We start from the raw sequence: 19,526 nt of genomic DNA, 5'->3' as shown, positions 1-19,526 counted from the left end.
ATATAACATACAAAAGCACAAAGCAAGTATTAGGTCTTTTGTTTTTATTTTACAATCACCAGATGAGCAGATACATCATTTTAAAAAAGAAATAAAACCAAGATTTTTTTGTCAAAAATTATTATACAATTTTTTCTCCATACAGATTTTGTACAGGAGGAAACATAAGTCAAAATGTAATAACATCATGATTCGATAATAAAGATGACAGGAGATTCAGGGGTCCGCAGATTCACCCACAGACCCATCTTTTTTACCCAATAAATATAAACTGTATAATCATATTGTTGTTAGCCAGGCATAGTGGATACCAGGGCACAACCTCAATGGATTTCCATAGTCATTTCAGATACACCACTGTGCTACACACACACAAGAAGCTTTACACAGAAGCAGACATGGGGTCAGGGACCAAAACACAGTTGGGGGATTGAGAGAGCGCCGGTCACCAAAAAGTAAAGAAAGGCAAAGGGGAAAAAAGATGGCAGATGAAGACAGGCTTTATTGTCCTCAGTGGTAAAGAGAGAGGTGAGAGAGAGAGAGAGAGAGAGAGAGAGAGAGAGAGAGAGAGAGAGAGAGAGAGAGAGAGAGAGAGAGAGAGAGAGAGAGAGAGAGAGGGCTGGCTATCTGATCAGAGTGTGTGCAAGAAAAGCTGCAGAGAGGCACTTGACATTTGGCCTGATTCAAACAGCTTTGCTGAGGGAAGGTACTATGATGGAAACACACATTCACACTTTCACACACACACTCTCTCTCTTTCACTCTCTCTCTCACTCTCTCTCTCTCTCTATCTATATATCGCTCTGTCTCTCTCTGAGCTCATTTTTTCCCTCTAGCAACCTATTGCTCTCCTTTTCAACTCATTCATTCTCCAATCCGTCTTTCCCTGTCAGTCTATCGATCAGTCTCCCCCACTCATTCTTCTTTTTTCTATCCTCCTCTCTCTTTTTTTCTCTCTTGCTCTACTTTTCTAGAGACTTTTACCTGATGAGGAGGTGCTGAGATCGAGCATCATGAGAAATCTGTCCAAACAGATTCACCCACTCAATGGGGAACATATTGAAAACGATTAACACCATTTTTTTCCCCAAACAAAAAAAAAGCCACAAAATTACATAACATCTATATTTAAAGGCAAAAAGAAAGAAATGTCAGATATGTGGCCATTTGGAGGTTAGTAATGAGATGTCTGCCTGGAGTGCTACAAGGTGACGTACCTCGGGTTGTAGCATGAAGACGAAATTGAAAGCTTTTCTAAATGGAAAATACACACAAATAATCATTCTTGGTAAGCACTTAATTACTTCTATCTCCCCTAAGTGTAATCAGCGGATAAAGAGGAAATGGCAGGAATTCGTCTTTGAAAGGGAGAAAGTGCCCGTTTTTCGATTGTGCTAATTAGCATGCAGTTCACTAGTGTTAATTCTGAAGGCATTGAAATATAGCTTTTCCAGAAGTTGGTTCTAGATTTATGGTTTTGTCTTTTGGCAATGTTATCACCACACTATAACCAATTACTTTATTAAGCTAATCAGCCTATTAAGCTGATGCAACAGAATGTCATTTAAGGTTATTTTCTGCAAATTCCAGCACACTATTGAATTAGGATTGATAGTGCAGAGTTAATGAGGGTTAATGAGGCTTCGTGACTGATATATCAGAATTGATTATCTAAGTAACACTGCATAAACTAATGATAATGCAGTATGCTAATGTAAACAAAAAGGGCAGTAAAGATGAAGCCCAAAGTGCTTCAGATCATACGAGGCTGCCACAGTACAGTTGACCAGAGCTGCACTGGAAAGAGCCTCACTCAGGAAGTGTGGTAGCCTCAGATCGTTCCTTATCTTATTACAGGGAAAGCTACATAAATCCACAGACGTAGAGAAAGAGGAACAGGGTATTATTTGCATCTCTCTCTCTCTCTCTCTCTCTGTCTAGGTCTACCTCCCTCTCCCTCTCTACCTCTCATTCTCTTCTTCCCCACCATTTGCTGTAGAGTGACTTCAATCATCACTCCAGCCAAAACACATTAAGCTGGTTTGCCTGAAAAAAAAAGACACTCTGAGTGCCACATTCGATTTGGAGTAGTGATGCATAGCTGCTGCATTACTTTGGAGAATAAAAACGATGTGCTGAATATCAATAAAGTGGATCTGATGGATGACTGTCCTAGCATATGGAAAGAGGGACATCCAATGAACCTGCATGGGACGAGGACACACTCACACACACAACCCTGACCAACATGAACACAACACTGCCTGACAGTACAGATATTTATTTCTCCATCCTCTAATCAAGTTAGTTTTTTTTATTTTAAAAAATAAAAAAAATAAAAATAAAAAATAAAAAACCCACAAATTTTTCATTCTGGAAAGAAAACAAAATAATTTGGATACATAAAACCCAGCGAACCAGCAAACAATATGATTCCCCTGGTTTCAGAGTGGCTGTTACTGCCTCTGAATTTAGGGAGATAGATGTAAAGTGCTTGAGAGCTTTTGACCAGAAAGATGTTATGGATAAAGAGTAAACTGTGGGACGGAGTTAGGACAAGACTTGTTTGTTGAATGCCATTATATTATTCCACAGAGAGAAGGAGAGAAAAAAGAGGAAGAATATTTATGGAGAACTCTATGTTCAAAATGACTGCACCGACACCAGCAACTATACGTCCTTAAATGCCTTCTTGTACTTTTGTCTCTCTGAGCAAAAATAAATCACAGTCAAATCAGTTCTGACCTGATCAGACCCCTCCCCACCTCACACAGGGCCCTAAGGTTAAAGTTTTCCAATTAGTGTTTGTGTTACCCAGGAACCCAACTCTGGCTGTTATGTGATTGTGGCGGCCCTGTGAACATGCCTATCCCGATTCCCAAGCCTATTCCCATGCCAACACCCTGTGAAAGTGATCCGTCATAGTTATAGTCCATTCCCTCTGAAGAGTCCATGAAATCATTGAGAAGAACAGACTCCACATCACCATCAAGACTGCTCTGATGGACTTCAATCTCCATATCTGACTGCTGCAGTCGGTTTGGAGGCGGCTGGTGTTGACCAGGTTGGTGACTGCCATTCTGCCCTGACTGGTGGTGGTAGTGGTAGTATCCATGCCAGGGTTCTGTCAGGCCCTGGTGTTGAGCACCTGGGTAAGGTTGATGCCGGGTTTGGGGTGCAGACGCCATAAAGGAGGGGTCCTGGGGCACATCCATGAAGCCGGCTGGATTAGGGGGTAGGGAGGTAGAGGGAAGGTGGGCACGAGGGCCATATGGATTGGAGGATTTGTGGTTATAGGGTTGCAACATATCACTGTTGACTCTGGGAGAGAGTGTTGACTGCCTTGAGTTGCTGTGCTGCATATGGCTGTGCATATGGTTTGAATTAGAGCTGGGGTTAAGCTTATGATTTTGCTTGTGAGGTTGGCCATAATCATGAGCAGGGTGATGTTTGGAACCATGGTTGTAATCTAGATCTGGATGATGCTTGTTGGGATTTTGGTTGTGATGAAGGCTTGAGTTCTGCTTATGGTTTGCTCCATGATCATTGTGAAGGTTTTGATTGGTATTGGGATTCTGGCTGTGATTGTGACTACAGCTCTGATCGTGGCCATGAGAGTGCACAATGCCATTAGACTGTGACATTAGTGAATGGGCAGCTTGTCCAGCAACCACCATGTCCTTCCCACAGTACTGTGGCCCACCAGCTAATAGGCTCTCCAGAGCATTGTTCTCTGAGTAAGCCCTAAGGGGGCGCTGGAAGCTGGTTGGCTTGTTTTCCTGTATAGTCTGCATAGGAGCATGGTGCCTCAGCATACTCATGGAAGGCTGACCATAGACAGTACCACAATATGATGTTTCCCCCTTGGGGCCTGGGCCATAATGGTAGCCATTACACTTGAGTTGCTGTGGTTGAGAGAAGTCTTCATCCAAGCTGATGGCTCCAGTAAGGTCAGCCAATTGAGGGAGCTCTACTGAAGGACAGTGCCCCCCTGTGCCTAATGCCGGTGATCTGGTACTAGTGGGGCTCGGATAGAGGCGAGGGGAAGCTGAACAGGACAGCCCACCCTCCTCTGGTTCATCTGGCTCTGCTTCAGCCACGATTGGTGACAGACAGCCACTCAATGTGGATGCAGAGGAACTTGTTCTGGAATGCAGGTCTGCCCATGCATCAAACTCCTCACTCCCTACTCCCATGCCACCCTTTCCTGCTGGGCTACCATGCTCTGGGGACCCTTGGATCCCAGGTCCAGCTCCAAGTCCTCGGCCCATCCCCATGGCCCTCTTTCGGCTTATCCTGCCTCGAGACTTTAGATATTTTGTGCCATTGTCCATGGAGGCAGCTCGTCGACGAGGGCCCTTTCCCATCTTTCCACCTTCTGGGTTTAGCATCCACCATGAACTCTTGCCTGTTCCCTCATTCTGCACACGAATGAAGCGGGTATGCAGGGACAGGTTGTGGCGAATGGAGTTCTGCAGAGACAGTTATAGGTAATGGGGTGGGAAGAAAGAAAAAAACAGATTGTTAAACATTTATTACTATAAACATTACAAAATCAACAAATTACAAAAATACAGTGAAAGAGTACTCTTAACTGGAACTAATTAATTGAAATCTATTATTCTCCCTAGAATCATTGTCCTTCATGTCATTAATTGCTTTTACATTTTAGACCAATGAAATCTAAAAATATAAATCTCTTTGTTTAACAATGCTATGAAATTGCTACCGGAAATTGGTAGAGTGGTTGTTCAATAATACTTCAGGGGCAAATACATTAAAAATGAATATGTTGGCGGTTATTCTAGATATATTATACACACATTCTCAGGTAAAATAAAATAATTGACTATTATGCACCAACTTTATTATGAACACTTTATCAAAAAATGTTAATTTGGCAACAGCTAATCATTCCTAATCAGCCTAATCATTCAGATCAAATGGCTGTTATAGTAAAGCGTGGCAAGCACTGAGAAGCAGATCGATATAGCAGGCAGCCTTGCTACTCCACGCAGCAAATACTCTCTCTGACTCACACCACTGCCAACCGAGTCATGCACACACGCATGCATGTACACACACACACACACACACACACACACACACACACACACACACACACACACGCCACAGCACGCACATCAAACCGTCGCCAAGGTTACCCAAATGAATCACACGTGGCAACATGATCGCAGACGCCCCTATCGATTGCAGGCCTCCAAATATGACAGGGAGCCAGCGAGAGAGGCGAGAGGGAGAGAGGTGTGATTCTGGCATGCTTACTGTGCTGGAAGAACACCAGAACAAAGAGAACAGAAAAAGAGAGGAGGGGGCTGTTTCCAATGCCAAGATAAACCATATTTAGATCACAGGAACAGATGAAGTAAACATGGGCTTGTTTCTTGCAACAGAATAATTGGGAATTGTTTTTTTTTTGTTTTTTTTTGAGAATTTAAATTTGAGTAATTAAAATTTGAGCGTGATCTACTAGAGGTTCCTTTAAGGACAACGTAAAGACAGGCTGGTTGTTGTTCATCAAGATCTACACAATGTACATAACTCATTGCCTTGTACAGGAAGCATGTCTGCCATATGTTGTACAGATAATACACAGTGTATGTGGACTTGGTAGAGAAGCAATATCGAATTTTGTAGATATAAAAGGTAACTGCAGAGAAAAAGATTTTTTTTCATGGTGATAAATATGTCTAGTTCTGATAAATGCACACTTTGAAAAATGTATTCCATTTTTCAAACACCTGATGCAATAACGCACATGCATATTACATTTTACGCTGCATCAAATGCTGCCAGTAGTTAAGTGACATACTGTACATTCATGGCTGGTTGACAGTTCAGCGCATGTTACTGCCCTTTTGTCTGAAGATGTTCACAACAGCACATCACCATTCTACATAGCATAACAAAATAGCATATCTATACTAGAATATTAATTACTCTATAGATAACATAGCATAGTATTTTCTATAAAGTTCTCAAGTTAAGTGACATCACGCCCATGTTTAAGATACTGAATGTAAAAAACTGCATATTTCTGTACAAAATAGTATCTCTGCCATGCTGTTTGTTTAGTACAATAATAGGCCTAAACGGATGGCAACTATGACAAAAAACAGAACATTATTTTCTTAAAAAACATGAAACAGCAGATACAGATGTATTGATGTACTATGGTAATAGCACATTTGTGTTGCTAGAGTGAAAAAACAGAAACCACTTCCATCACTGGAAAAGTTAAGCTGTCAAATTTACGTGTTTTATATGTGAAAGCACCTCCTCTTGTCTTGCTACATTGTCCTCGTATTCGTTGTATCGTTGTACAGTATCACGCAACTAATCTCCATCTCTATTACACCCTCTGTCTGACTCACACGCACACACAAATGATATTTTCCTGTTTTCTTTGCTACCTGTCTCTATATCACAAATCAAAACATGTCACTTATAGCTGCCTGTCAGGATTTCTGCATTATTATTATCTATTGTAGGACTAAGCTGAAGATAACAGTTCAGCTTACACTTCAAGGAAACCACAAGATTATAACACAGGATAATTGATAATAATTTAGAGTTTAAAAAAATAGTTATATTGCTAATGAATGAACTAAGCAAGGGAAGCAATGGAATGTAAGTACATTATGTTAATCATAATTAGTTGATGATAAACCTAAAATCTTTTCTAAAATACATTATTCAATAAATTTGTCTTTTATTCACTGAATAATGAATGCAGGAAATGAAAGCAGAATCATAAAACAGAAGCAAAATAAGTTGTATTTATATATTTCAAATGTATGGTAATATATCCCTAGGATGCACAGCAGCATATCGTTCCTGAATTACGGCTTCATGGACTCTGGTTTGAACCTGAGCTCAGGTTACTCTCTCTGCATGTTATACTTTTATCTGTGTGGGTTTCCATTGGGTTCTCCAGTTTCCTCCCACCTCTCAAAACAGTCATGTAGATAAACTGGCTACACTATGATGTGAGTAAATGTGTGCATGTGTGATAAACTGGCGTTCAGTCCAGCCTTCTGCCCAGTGTTACTGGGATAGGCCCAAGATCCTACACAACCCTCTTCATTATACAGTTAATTAACAGCACTGCAGTGAATAAATCTTAAATGCATGGTATTAAAGATTAATCGTTTGTGCACTATACTGCATATTTATATTGTGTACACATTCTTATAGTTACAATTCTAGCCTGGGTTTGGTAATGTGTGTAATATTGCTAATTAACACATCTAACGTTCTAGTCTGAGAAGTGCATCAACGAAAAATTTATCCTGGACACGGACCCATTTAGAAGTGCTAATTTTACAAAAGGAACACAAGTTCGGAAGTCATTCTTTGTTCTGAGCAGATTTTAGTTTAGCAAGTAAAATGAATATCATCCTAAGCATCAAGAACTATGTTACAGTATTTACTGGTTCACACCATCATCTCACTTTCACACTTATTCATCCCTTTTCTCCATATCCTCCATCTGTTTATCACATAACCATACTTTTCACACTCCCTAAATCGCTCACATACTTGTCCTTCACCTGTACTCAAACAGAAAAACAAAACCATCAGACAGAAAGAAAAACATAACACACGCTGGCATCCATCACTTATATTCACTGAATAAACCTTCATCAAGTACCTCTATCAGATCACATATAATCTATCTCGGACCTCGTTTCTTTGTAAAAATAGGCATCTTGTTTTTCCATACAGATTCTGAGAGCTATTACGGCTCATATTAGTGAATGTATATTCGGCACCCAGGTGAGCCAATTATCATGGTGTGACAGAGAGCTGAGCTTGAGATGAGCTCCAAAGTTGGCTGATCTCAAAAAGCCCCCTGCCTCTCTCTCTTTTAGTGTCTCTCTCTCCGTCTCTCTCCTGGGATTTCTGAAGGGCTGATTCTCCAGCCCACGCTATCAGGCGAAAAACCGTGCCACTTTGACTCTGCTCCTTTTCAAAGCAGTGAGAAATTGGATAAGTGAGGGGTATTTATGTTCTCTGGCCCCCCTCCAAGGAGCTCCTATTCTCAACCAGCAGCTCAGCCAAATGACATGAGCCCCCACGCTGGTGTAATAGTCCAATGTTGTGCAGCCACGGCAGGCAAGGGGCTGACTTAATCAAAGCCAAACGGTGTGACAGCTTCGATAAATGCCCCATGTCAGGCGATCAGAAAGCAGCCCTCTGACAGCTATGCCATGGCTGACGTTAGTTGCAGCGGGGTAACCATGACTACAGCGTTAAATGCTGGGGAGAAAGGCAGGAAGCGTATGATGTGTGTTAGGGACAAAAGTATGAATTGAAAGAGATGGATTAGGGTAAAAAAGAAGCAATGCAGTTTGATGTTCTGGGTTTCGTCTGTGATTGTCAGGTGAGACTCACACCAACTCTCAAGGGAGCTTCAATCATTCAGTCACAATGCCACAGGAGCTTTCTCTGAGGACTGGTGATCAGCAAGTCAAGTATAAGATGCATGGCTTGCTTGGTGACTACTAGCCATCTGTAGCTCCCAGCACACATCAGCATCAAACTACCAAAATCTCAGAGTGTTTTGAATTGACTCTTAATTCAAGTGGCTCAAAACCTTGAGTCATATTCCAGTCAAGTCTTAAACCTGAAGCGCTACAAACAATCGCATAGCTTGACCCTGATCTCTACCCTATAACGCTAAAGAACAGAGATCCTCTTGTTAAGTCTGCTTTGCTCAACCACAGTGTGGCTTGTGGTAACATTCTGCAAACAGCAAGCCTGTGACTCTATGTTTGACCCAGACACCTTGTGGGTCCAATGTGAGTCAGCCGACTGCCTAGCCCTTCCCTTTACACACATATGTGCTTGTGTACACACTCACCAGACACTCACGTTCATCAGTTCATCCATAAGAATCCGCACCCATACACAATCTTATGACCACACTCACACAGACCACAATCTAGCAATCACACCTCCACTCAGGGTAATCCCAGAAAGTCTGGTGATAATCCTGTTTAAATCTGGCTGACACTCCTGGGTGTCACCCCAGGAGTTGCTGTAAAGCATCAGGGACTGGAGGGATCATATGTTTAGCAGAAGAGCAGTAAGCTTAGAGTTATGATGGTCCAAATTTTCAGGGCAGAAATATTACAGAAAAACTCTAAACAGATCTTTCAAATGTAGATCTTACGCACTATAAACATCCGTGGCTTTCAGCATTTTCAAGCAGGACACTCTAAACTCTAACAATTACATACATTCTACACCCTTATGTGTCATGTATGAAGTTTTGTTCTTTTTTTTAACAAGGTCTTGAATTTATTTATTTTTTGCTTATCTACCTAACCTTCAAACTACAAGAAAGTCAACCTGAACTTGTTCAATATATCATTAAAAGTTGACAATAGAAATTATTTATGATAGCAATCCTAAGTGCCTAAAATTTGCTGCAGTAGGGCTGGAGTTGTACAACAGATAAATGTTTGCCCTGTCTTTGTAAGATCACGGTTTGAATATTGACAATGCAGAGCCATCCATGGCCAGGAGCCAAAGAAGCAAACTTGGGAAAGCATTCACAGAAAACATTCTGCTAATTTGCAGAATACTCTCCTTGAAGCATTAAAAGCAAAACCCTATTTTGCATTTTGTGCATTGATAAAATTTGATAAAGTGCAGAACATTCTTTTCAAACCGGGATCGCTGAAGTGTTCCTAGCAGCTAGTACGCTGAAATGTTTGCAACCTTGCTTCAACCATTATATATTAATCCTTCTCGCACAGCCATCAGTCATTATGTACAGACTTGTCAATGGGTCTCTCTCTCTCTCTCTGCCAGACATATTTTGGATAAGCACAAGTGTGGTAAAAGATAGACACTGACTGTGTGCATTATGAAGCAAAAGCAAAGGAGGGGTATTTAGAGACAGAGAGACAAAGCAATATATTACAGACGGTGAGAGTTAAAATGAGAGCTCTGTGTGGGAAAGAGGGCTCGTCTGCTAAGCCTGTCTGGAGGCAATCGATGGAAATTAGCAAACGCTAAAGATACACTTCCTGTGGAAGATGTCATGGGCAATGTTCATTTGTTTGAGGGGAAATGAACTCACAGCTATGTGGATTATTGAGCAATGTCTTGAGAGATAGGATGCAAAAAGAATTTATTCAATGGTTAAAAAGATCATGATATTTTAAATATATAAGAGCACTAATTGGCCATTTTATTAGTAATATCTGTACACCTGCTGATTTGTACAGTTATTCAATCAGCCAATCATGTGGCAGCAGCTCAATGCCATAAATCTTCTAGATAGTTCTAATTCTTCACTAAATATGATGTGTGTGACTGTGGCATGGTTACTGATGCCAGATAGGTTGGTTTAAGTATTTCAGAAAATGCCGATTTCTAGTGACTTTCACACACAAAAGTCTCTAGAGTTTATATAGAATGGTGCAAAAAAAAACAAAAAACATCCTGAGAGGGCAAATAGCCTTGTTAGTGAAAGAGGCCCATGTGACTGGTTAGAGCTGAGAGCAAGGCTACAGTAACATAGAACTTAAATAATCACTCTTTCAATTGCAGCCAACAGGTCAAGCTTGAAACGGGTGGACAACAATAGCAAAAGGCAGGAATCTGGACAGCTGAAATTTATCAAAAGACTAGGTGATATTTTTCTGTCCAGTTATAGGTGAGCTCACTCGCTGGAACCTCAGCTTCCTGTTTCTATATAAATTAGATGGATATGATGGAGTTTTTTTTTTTTAGCAGTGGTCGAAATCTCTTTGTATTTGGCCTACCTACTACTGTAATAACTATTATTACAGAAATGCTAATTGCTGAAAATTGAGCACAAATTGCTATCACAACCCTGAAGACACAAAAGAACACAGCTAGCATTCAGTCTTCCTTTTGTTCTTCACAGAGATGTTTGTCACTGACCAGAGTAAGAGAGAAAGGAAGGAGTAGCTCTATCGTAGCCTCAATGTAAGTGGTCACTATGTAACGGTTGCACAAAATGATAATGTTTTTGTAAACTTAAATCCTATCCTATGTGGTGCAGGTCAACATGAATAATTCTACAATTTACTAGGTACAGCATGATATGATTCTGGATATGATTACCTCAGTGTATCAGAGCATTACAGTTTATACCAATAAGGCTGTTTTATTATTATTTTTTATTATTTATTATCAGGTTGTTTCCTCTAGTAGCACAAAGTTTCATCCAACTTAGATACTGACAAGGTATAAATTTAAATTATAATGTACACATACTATATGTGATGCACAACTGACACAGAACCTTTATGGGTATGCTTTTGTATCTATTGTTAAAACCTAACAAACTTGTAGTAAATATATAGCACAGATTATACAGACTGACAGGTTTCACCATCATGAGCTAAAGTTTGATTTAAGAGCACTATAAATGAACCATGCTAGTTTTTAACAAACTATGCATAAAGATGCATGGTTTAGGATTGACATTACACCATGACTTCTAATCAGCTGGTGAAACTGGCCCCTGGATGTTAGCCCCAATGTTGCTAGACTTACAGGCCAGACTAGTCCTTTTTCCCCCTTGAGGAGTGACAGTCTGAGTGAACAGGTAGGATAGAGATGGACAGAGCGGTGTAGGGGGAGGAAGGAGGGCATGTAAAAATAGCCTGAACAGATTAAAGAGCATCTGAGTGCAGCGCAGGGGATCAGAAAATCCACCCTGCATACCAAAATAGCCTTTGAGGGCACGGTGAGCCAAACTTTCCCACTGACTGGCACAAAAGAGCACAAGTCCAGCCAGGTTTCCCATGACAAAGTGGCTCAGAATGATGCCACAGCTAATACACTTATAAGCTCAAACTATACTTCTGCACTACTCTCATGCTCACTTACTCCTATTGAAAACACTCGATGATGACTCTTGAAGCCATTAAAAATAATTCTGTTGAAAAATAAATTGCTTTGTATGTTTAGTATACAGGAAGCTGTTTAAAATGGTCTACATTTTTACTTTAGTTTTTACCTTCGCTAAATAGGCAGGATCTAAATACGGGTGTAAATTTGCTGTTTGGGTTCAGCTTGATAGGCTGCTAAGCTGTATACAATAGCTAGCTAGCCATAAACTAGCATCCTATTGTAGCAGGTAAAGACAAAAGTTTTCTTAATTTGCTTTGTCATTTTTTAGCACTTTAATTTAACAGCAGCTAAAATTATACACCATAGCAATCACAAAATTGTTTAATACATTTTGATTAATACATGCCTAGCTCAGCTAGCTAAATTAGCTGCTAGCAAAATAGCTTATTTTTCCACAGGTCAACATGTGGGATTTCTTTATGTGAGAATCCGTATTGTTTATCACCACCATCAGCTGAATTAGCTAGTTATATAACGCTCAGGGTAATTTGTTAATGATTTTCAAGTTAAAAGTCATTAGAGAGATCACAAGCACAGTTGTTGTTTTTGTTAGGTTTTTTTTTCCAGTAAAGAATTAACTTCAAATTATTAAATGTCCCAAATAATTGGTATCAGGCATCCAGGTGAAGGAAGTCATTTATAAATGAGCTCAGTGATGAATCCTGTAATCCCCAGCCCATTGTCACTCCTCTCTTCTAAACAGCGATTGAAAAGTCTGTAACACTATCATTTTTGCACAAAGTCATCCTCTGTCCTAGACAGAGCATGCACAATTAATTAGTAAATCATTAATTAAGTCACGCTTCGATTCTTTCAGTTCGAGGGCATGGAGAGAGTTGATCACTTTAATCAAGAGCAAACAGATGAGGAAGCACACTCGCATGATTCTTAATTAAAGCACAGCTAGATTGATGCATTTTATGGTGTAGTTTAAGATGATATCCAAGTTCATGCAAAAGGACAAAGGCGTATTGTGTACGCACACATATTTATGGGATTTTCCTTGAATGTGGGGAGATGTATTCAAGCGCACAGTAGAAGAATGCCTTCAGTGCTCATGCACTTTATAATCATGTGTAACACACACAAGATGCGGCACACAAATACACACACACACATACACACACTTGTGCTCTGTTAGCCTGGCACATAGGGCCCGCTCATTACAACAATGCCAAGCTACCAGTTGCTAAGGAGACCTGTGGGAGAGGGAGGGTTCCTGTTGCTATGGCAGCAAGCCTGCTTTCTGCCAACCGCCTTTCCCCACGAGACCTGACCGTAGTACACAGAGAAAGGGAGCGACAGAAAGAAAGGAAGATGGAGAGGAGAACAGAGAAACAAGAGGAGTGTGTGTGTGTGTGTGTGTGTGTGTGTGTGTGTGTGTGTGTGTGTGTGTGTGTGTGTGTGTGTGTGTGTGTGTCGAGTTTGCGGGGGTGTAAAAGGGGGTTAGGGGTAAGAGATGTTGAAAGAGTTTACAAAGAAGGCAGCAAGCAGTGTAGGATTTTGGGGGAGGAGTGACAGAAAAACAGGGGAAGCAGGAGAGGGAATGTGCTATGAAAATTGATGGAGTGAAAGAAGAATAGTCAGGGTTAAGGCTATGCAGCAAATAAGCAAGGATGCCTTTGAGAGCTCCATTTTCTTTCCCACAAAATGATGTACAGCACTGAATTGTGCTCGGTTGATAGGGACCGAACACAATGGGCACGTACAGAACATCTCGAAGTGAAAACACAGAGGAACCTGAAGCTCCCGGAAATGACCCATCTTTGACTCTGACCTTAACTTCCCTTCCCTTATCTTGTTGCTGATAATGGAGCTCTCCTTACATTAACCTTGACTAGTTCAAATGAATCTTTATCTGTTTGGTGAACCGGAAAAGATTTGAAACAGCTTTAGGGTGCGTTTGCCATCCAAAGTATCAAAAAACTGTATGCAGCTCATTTGCAGCACCTCCAGAAGCCAAAAAATGGAATTTGCCACTGTTTTGTTGTGTCCATGTCACACTCCAGAGTGGTGTGTTATGGCTCCTATAAAAGTTTGGGTTTTAAGAATTTACAGTATAGTTTTTCATAAGTATTTAGCCTAGTAGGTGAAATTTCTTCATTTAAAAGTTCTTTACAAACATAAAAAAGTAAATGGTGATGGTGATGTCAAACCCATTTCTGTTCCCTGAGATGTTTGTTCATAAGCACATAAAATTTGAAGCGTTAGCTTCAACCACTAAAAATCTATGTATTATCCTAACAGAGTCACATGGCTGATTCATTTTATGTTTATCTGTAGCAATAAAATAATCAGAATAGTTAACTAACCCCAAGGGGGAAATTGTGATCCTTACCACAGCTCCGAGTCACCACAATAAGACAGCAAATATAGAGACATATATATATATTAAGATAATATATACAAAAAATTTTTCGTCTTTTCCTGTTAGCAGCCGCCACGGCGAATCTTCTGTTTCCACCTAACTCTATCCTCGTCATCCTCTACTCTCACACCAATTACCTTCATTTAACACATCCATATATGTCCTCTTTGGCCTTCCTCTTTACCTCTTACCTGGCAGCTTCATCTCCTTCATCCTTCTACCAATATAACCATCTCCCTCCTCTGTACCTGTCCAAATCTCAATCTAGTCTCTCTGTCCTTGTCCCCAAAACAGCCAACCTGAGCCGTCCCTCTGATGTGCTCGTTCCTAATCCTGTCCATCCTCATCACTCCTAAAGAGAACCTCAACATTCGCATCTCTGCTACCTCCATATCTGCCTCATGTCTTTTCCTCACTGATATAGTCTCTAACCCATACAGCAGAGCTGGTCTAACAAATAATATAAATAAAACTAGGATTTTAATAACTATATAGGCAATGGTATATTGTTGCACAGTGAGACATGTAGGATAGAAGATGTTTTTTTTTTTATACTGGTTAAAAATGTTCGATAATTTGATTTCCATTCTGCCTGCTGAATGGAAAGCTAGTGTACTGGTAAAAAAAAAAGGGTTAGAAATACAGAGAGCCCAGTTTATAAATTTGTAAAATTTTCTTTTCTCTGCAACTGCAACCAGACTTACAGCAATTCATTTATGAAATGCGAATTCTTTAGGCTTCTGAGAATACAGAAACATTCCACATGTTGAAATTACATTAGCTAGTTGTTTTTAATCACTGAACGATTTGTGATGATCTGTAAGCACACGCTTAACAGTAAATACTTGTTTACTCATTTAGAATTGCAAACATACTTCCCATTCCAGGGACAGTTCGTTCAAATCCATCCACTATAAGGGTCGTTCCTTTGGGATGAAACATGAGGAAGCTCAATCCCTGCCCAGATATGTTGCCTATCTAGAAACAGGAATTTGTCCATTAGGAACATTGGAAATTTTCCTGCTCCATGATGCTTCATTTTTTATTAGTTCAGTCTTACTAAATTTATAGATTATCAACTGCTTTTGTTGCATGAAGACTAGACAAAGTCAGAGTAAAAAGTTTAAAGTCAGCATGAAGAAAGTGTAAGTAAATCTACCAGCATGATTACAGTATAGTTAGATATATTTAGACAGTATAGATTTCCGGCAAAGCTTCCAGAATTAAAAAATATGTCGTATAATGATATACAGTGTTAGAGAAGCTATTATTTACATTTTCACACAAAACAATGTTGTTTATGGCTTATAATATTTTATTGCATACTAGTTGATGGACTTTCTTTTGGTACTTTGGAGAAATGTTAAAGCAGAGAGATACATTAAGGGGAATTCCAGAAATTCTGACCTGAATTTCAGGTAACTCCTGCATACAGGTGCTTTCTGCTGACTATCCAAGAAACACTGTGCATGAGGTAGGGACACGGTCATAGGACCAATTTAGATTGATCAGTTCACTAGAGCTTTGATGAAATGAGAGGAAACCAGAGACACTTAAGTCGTACTGTCTGTTTAGATGTCATGTTCATACTGAGTGCTGCCATGACTTTTTGTTATAGACACCAGACCCCAGCTGTGATGCTCTTCTCAACATATTGTATCTACATTTACAGCATGTGGCAATCGTCCTTATCCAGAGCAGCTGACTTTTATCTCATTTATACAGCTGAGCAATTAAGGGTTAAGGGACTTAAGTTTGTTGGCTCTGGGATTCAAACTCATAACCTTCTGAGCAGTGGTCCAACACCTTAAACATTGGGCTACCACTGTGGAAAATTTGGAGATTTTGACATAAAAATAAATGTACCACAGCTTAACGCTGGATAAACACAACTAGTCATCACTTACACAAGCAACCAAGAAGTGTTTAGACACTGTTGGGATTGCAAAGAAAGGAAGACGCAGACGAAACTACACAAAGGGTGTGTAGATTAGTTTCCCGCTGCCAAGGCAGAGAAATTCTCTGACAATCAGGAAGTGACATTATGTGTGACACTGTGCATACATTACAGCTTGTGCGATTCCTCTAACAAGAATTACAATGATATTTCAGCATGAGAAGATGCAATGAGGCGCATCACAAACCAACACCACGGCCGCTCTGTAGTAATAATGCACGGAAAGAAGAGAGAGCAAACTCAAGGAAAGAGACGGAAAATGAGGAAGAGACAGTATCGATCAGGGGCACGACGTGGGACCTGTAGTGAGGAGTCAAATGAGGAGAGACGGGGAAGCAAAAAAGAGAGAGAGAGAGAGAGAGAGAGAGAGAGAGAGAGAGAGAGAGAGAGAGAGAGAGAGAGAGAGCAAGTGAGAGAAATAAGGCTGAATGTTTGAAGTTTTTTTTATTTTATTATTATTTTTTTGCAGTCTTCAGCTCTGAATTGGTTCCATCCTGTGGTGCTACTCTTCCTCTGTGGCATTCTACACTGCTTCAATTCTTCTGACACACATACTGCACAAATCTGTCTTAGCTGATAAATTAGGCTTGAGGGGATAAGAATGAGACAATGGACCGTCTAAATGTTTCCCTCCCCATCACACACACACACACACACACACACACACACACACACACACACACACACACACACACACACACACACACACACTTCGCTATGTGCTTATGCCATATTCATTGTGGTCGTTTAGAGGATGCGCCGTTCTCCCCCTGTGTGTCTGTTTCTCATTCTCCTTCTTATAGACTTAGGGAAGAGTGGCAGAGTCGGTCCTGTTTATCTGCTCTTATTCAGACACACACACACCCTTGTGAACTTATATATACAAATACACTCAGACACTGGCTTTATTGACTTATTCATGCATGAGTGTATTTCAGGGGTAGAATGCACTGTCTGCCTGTCTCATTCACTCCAGACATACACCCCCACCCACCCACACACACACACACACACACACACACACACACACACAAACACACACACATCCTTCTACAGTGCTGATGTTTGATGGATCATTTGGGGTCTTTTTTTTTAACTGGCCCTTGTCTTACAGCGCTACATTGCACTGTCTGCTTTCCTGTCTTTCTCTCTCACTCTTTCCCTCATCATCTTCATTTATTTCCTCTACATAGTTCTTTCTCCATCATTCCTTTCTCCATCCTGTCCTCTGGTCTACATTTAGCGGAGAAAGAGACGGACGGCTCGCCATTTCTGGAACAAAGACAGCCCAATTAAGTCAGTTTGAGTTAAGGTCAGCACGGCAGACGGAATGGAGAAGAGAGAACGAGAAATTGAACAAAAAGATGCGGAGGGAAGAAACGACAGGAAGCAGAGAAAAAGGAGAGCCCGAGTGACTTTGTAGCACGAGTGAGGCGACTCCGTTTTTTAGCTCCTCGATGGGAGACATATGAAATATTAATAACTGCTCCAGCCATCCACTTCAGAGGCCCTTGCTAAAACTTAGTGTCTAATGAGACACTGCTCATGAATTGCTAATGAAGATGCTGGAATGTGTGTTTGGGTCTTGTGTGTGTGTGTGTGTGTGTGTGTGTGTGTGTGTGTGTGTGTGTGTGTGTGTGTGTGTGTGTGTGTGTGTGTGTGTGTGTGTGTGTGTGTGTGTGTGTGTGTGTTTGAGTCAGTGTGTGGAGGGGAGGGGCCATTTAAATGAGAGGAGGGTGAAGTTCAGTAGAACGTGAAGTCTTTGAGAGAACTTTTAGAGAACTTCATTAAAACAAGAAAAAACTACAAACTAATCCTCACAAATCTAAGCAAACGCCCCTCCCTCACCATAGTAACACTCTATAGATATGCAAACACATACACACTCCTACACACACACACACCACAGACCTAAGACATAGTCCTTTCAGTCTCAATATACTGTAGTTTCACACTTTTAAATTTGAAAACTTGTAAAAAGTTTAAGGTTAGGTTTATGATACAGGTTCATCCTTTATACCTTTTTCTTACGACACGACTCCATGTGTGCAGACAAATGAATTCCAACCACATTTCCTGCCTTTGTACGAATTTGTACAGATTTCTCCTGAGAGTGAGTTGTTTATCTAGAAAATCTTGCATATAATCCCTGAAGTCCCACACTGTGAATACACTCCATGGTCTCCTGATATTAATATTCTGTTCAGTACTTAAATGTGTTGTGGTCTTAGAAAACCTGTCGGATGTCACCGTGGCTGAATTCTCCACCCGTTGTGATGAATGCGGTCGGTCTGTCTAAAGATGTTTAAAACTGAACTACATCAATGTGGTTCCTTCACACAGAGTGTCACGCTTTGATCGAGTTGTTAGACGGTTATATGCTGCAGTAAAAAAAGACAATTAATTCAGTTTGTAATCAGATACCAGCTGTCAAGATGGCTGTGATCTTGATGGGTGCCATCTTTTTCATAGCCTTTGAAATGTTAGAACTTTACTTGTGGTTAAGATTCATCTAAAGAGAAACATATTTCAGCTCAGGAAAGCCAGTTGTTTTCAGTACTATTGATATACATACGGTATATAAAATAGTATAAATGAAAATTTAAGAAATATCATACACAAAACCTAAAATGTCATTAGACTGTAATCCCTTTTTTTTCTACCTTTTTGCCACCTCACAGTTCCAAGGTCTCCGGTCCGAGCCTTAACTCAGGTTTCTGTCTGCATAGCGTTTCTCTCCATGTTGTTCCTGGGCCCATCTGGGTTTATTCCAGTATCTCCAGTTTGCCCCTAATCTTCCAAAGACTTACCAGTATGTTAATTCTCTCTAAACTGCCCCTAGGAGTTGAATGATCCATCAAGATCCATCAAGCAGTTACTGGAGATGAATGAAACCTTTTTTTTTTTTTTGTCAGGCAATTAATGATCCATGTTGGAGCATTTTATTTCACTCTTCATCCTTTCTAAACTAAAGGGTTCATAAATGTACAGAGTGACTCTATCGACTATTTGGGAAGAACTTTTTGATAACTCATCGTCATCATGACCTAGAAAAAGAGGCAAACATCCACTAACCCAGAGAGTAAAGAGCGAGGCAGCTGTGTGTCAGGTCTTATTGTGTGTGCTGTAGAGATATATGAAGATGTAGAAGAACAGCAGCAGCGGCTGACAGCCAACCTTATTTCGAATGTCATAGATGCGAGTCAGGCACCAGTAAGGGGGGTGGGGGTGGTGGGGTCTACTTTCCGGGAGTTATATGTATATGTATGTGTGTATGTG

At 40.5% G+C, this 19,526-nt stretch overlaps 1 protein-coding gene across 1 annotated transcript in view; it reads right to left on the bottom strand.

Moving 5' to 3' along the window:
* Positions 1 to 536: 536 nt before the first annotated feature.
* foxo6b (forkhead box O6 b) overlaps positions 537 to 19,526 on the bottom strand; it is a 31,710-nt gene continuing 12,720 nt past the window's right edge. The window contains exon 2 of the mRNA XM_027164931.2: positions 537 to 4,472. Coding sequence (XP_027020732.2) covers positions 2,811 to 4,472 — 1,662 coding nt within the window. The 3' untranslated portion in view covers positions 537 to 2,810. The remainder of the gene's footprint in view (positions 4,473 to 19,526) is intronic.

This window comes from Tachysurus fulvidraco, chromosome 7, assembly GCF_022655615.1.
Source record: "Tachysurus fulvidraco isolate hzauxx_2018 chromosome 7, HZAU_PFXX_2.0, whole genome shotgun sequence".
NCBI lineage: Eukaryota > Metazoa > Chordata > Actinopteri > Siluriformes > Bagridae > Tachysurus > Tachysurus fulvidraco.
The sequence above is the reverse complement of the archived record's forward strand: the minus strand, read 5'-3'. Positions and strand labels throughout refer to the sequence as shown.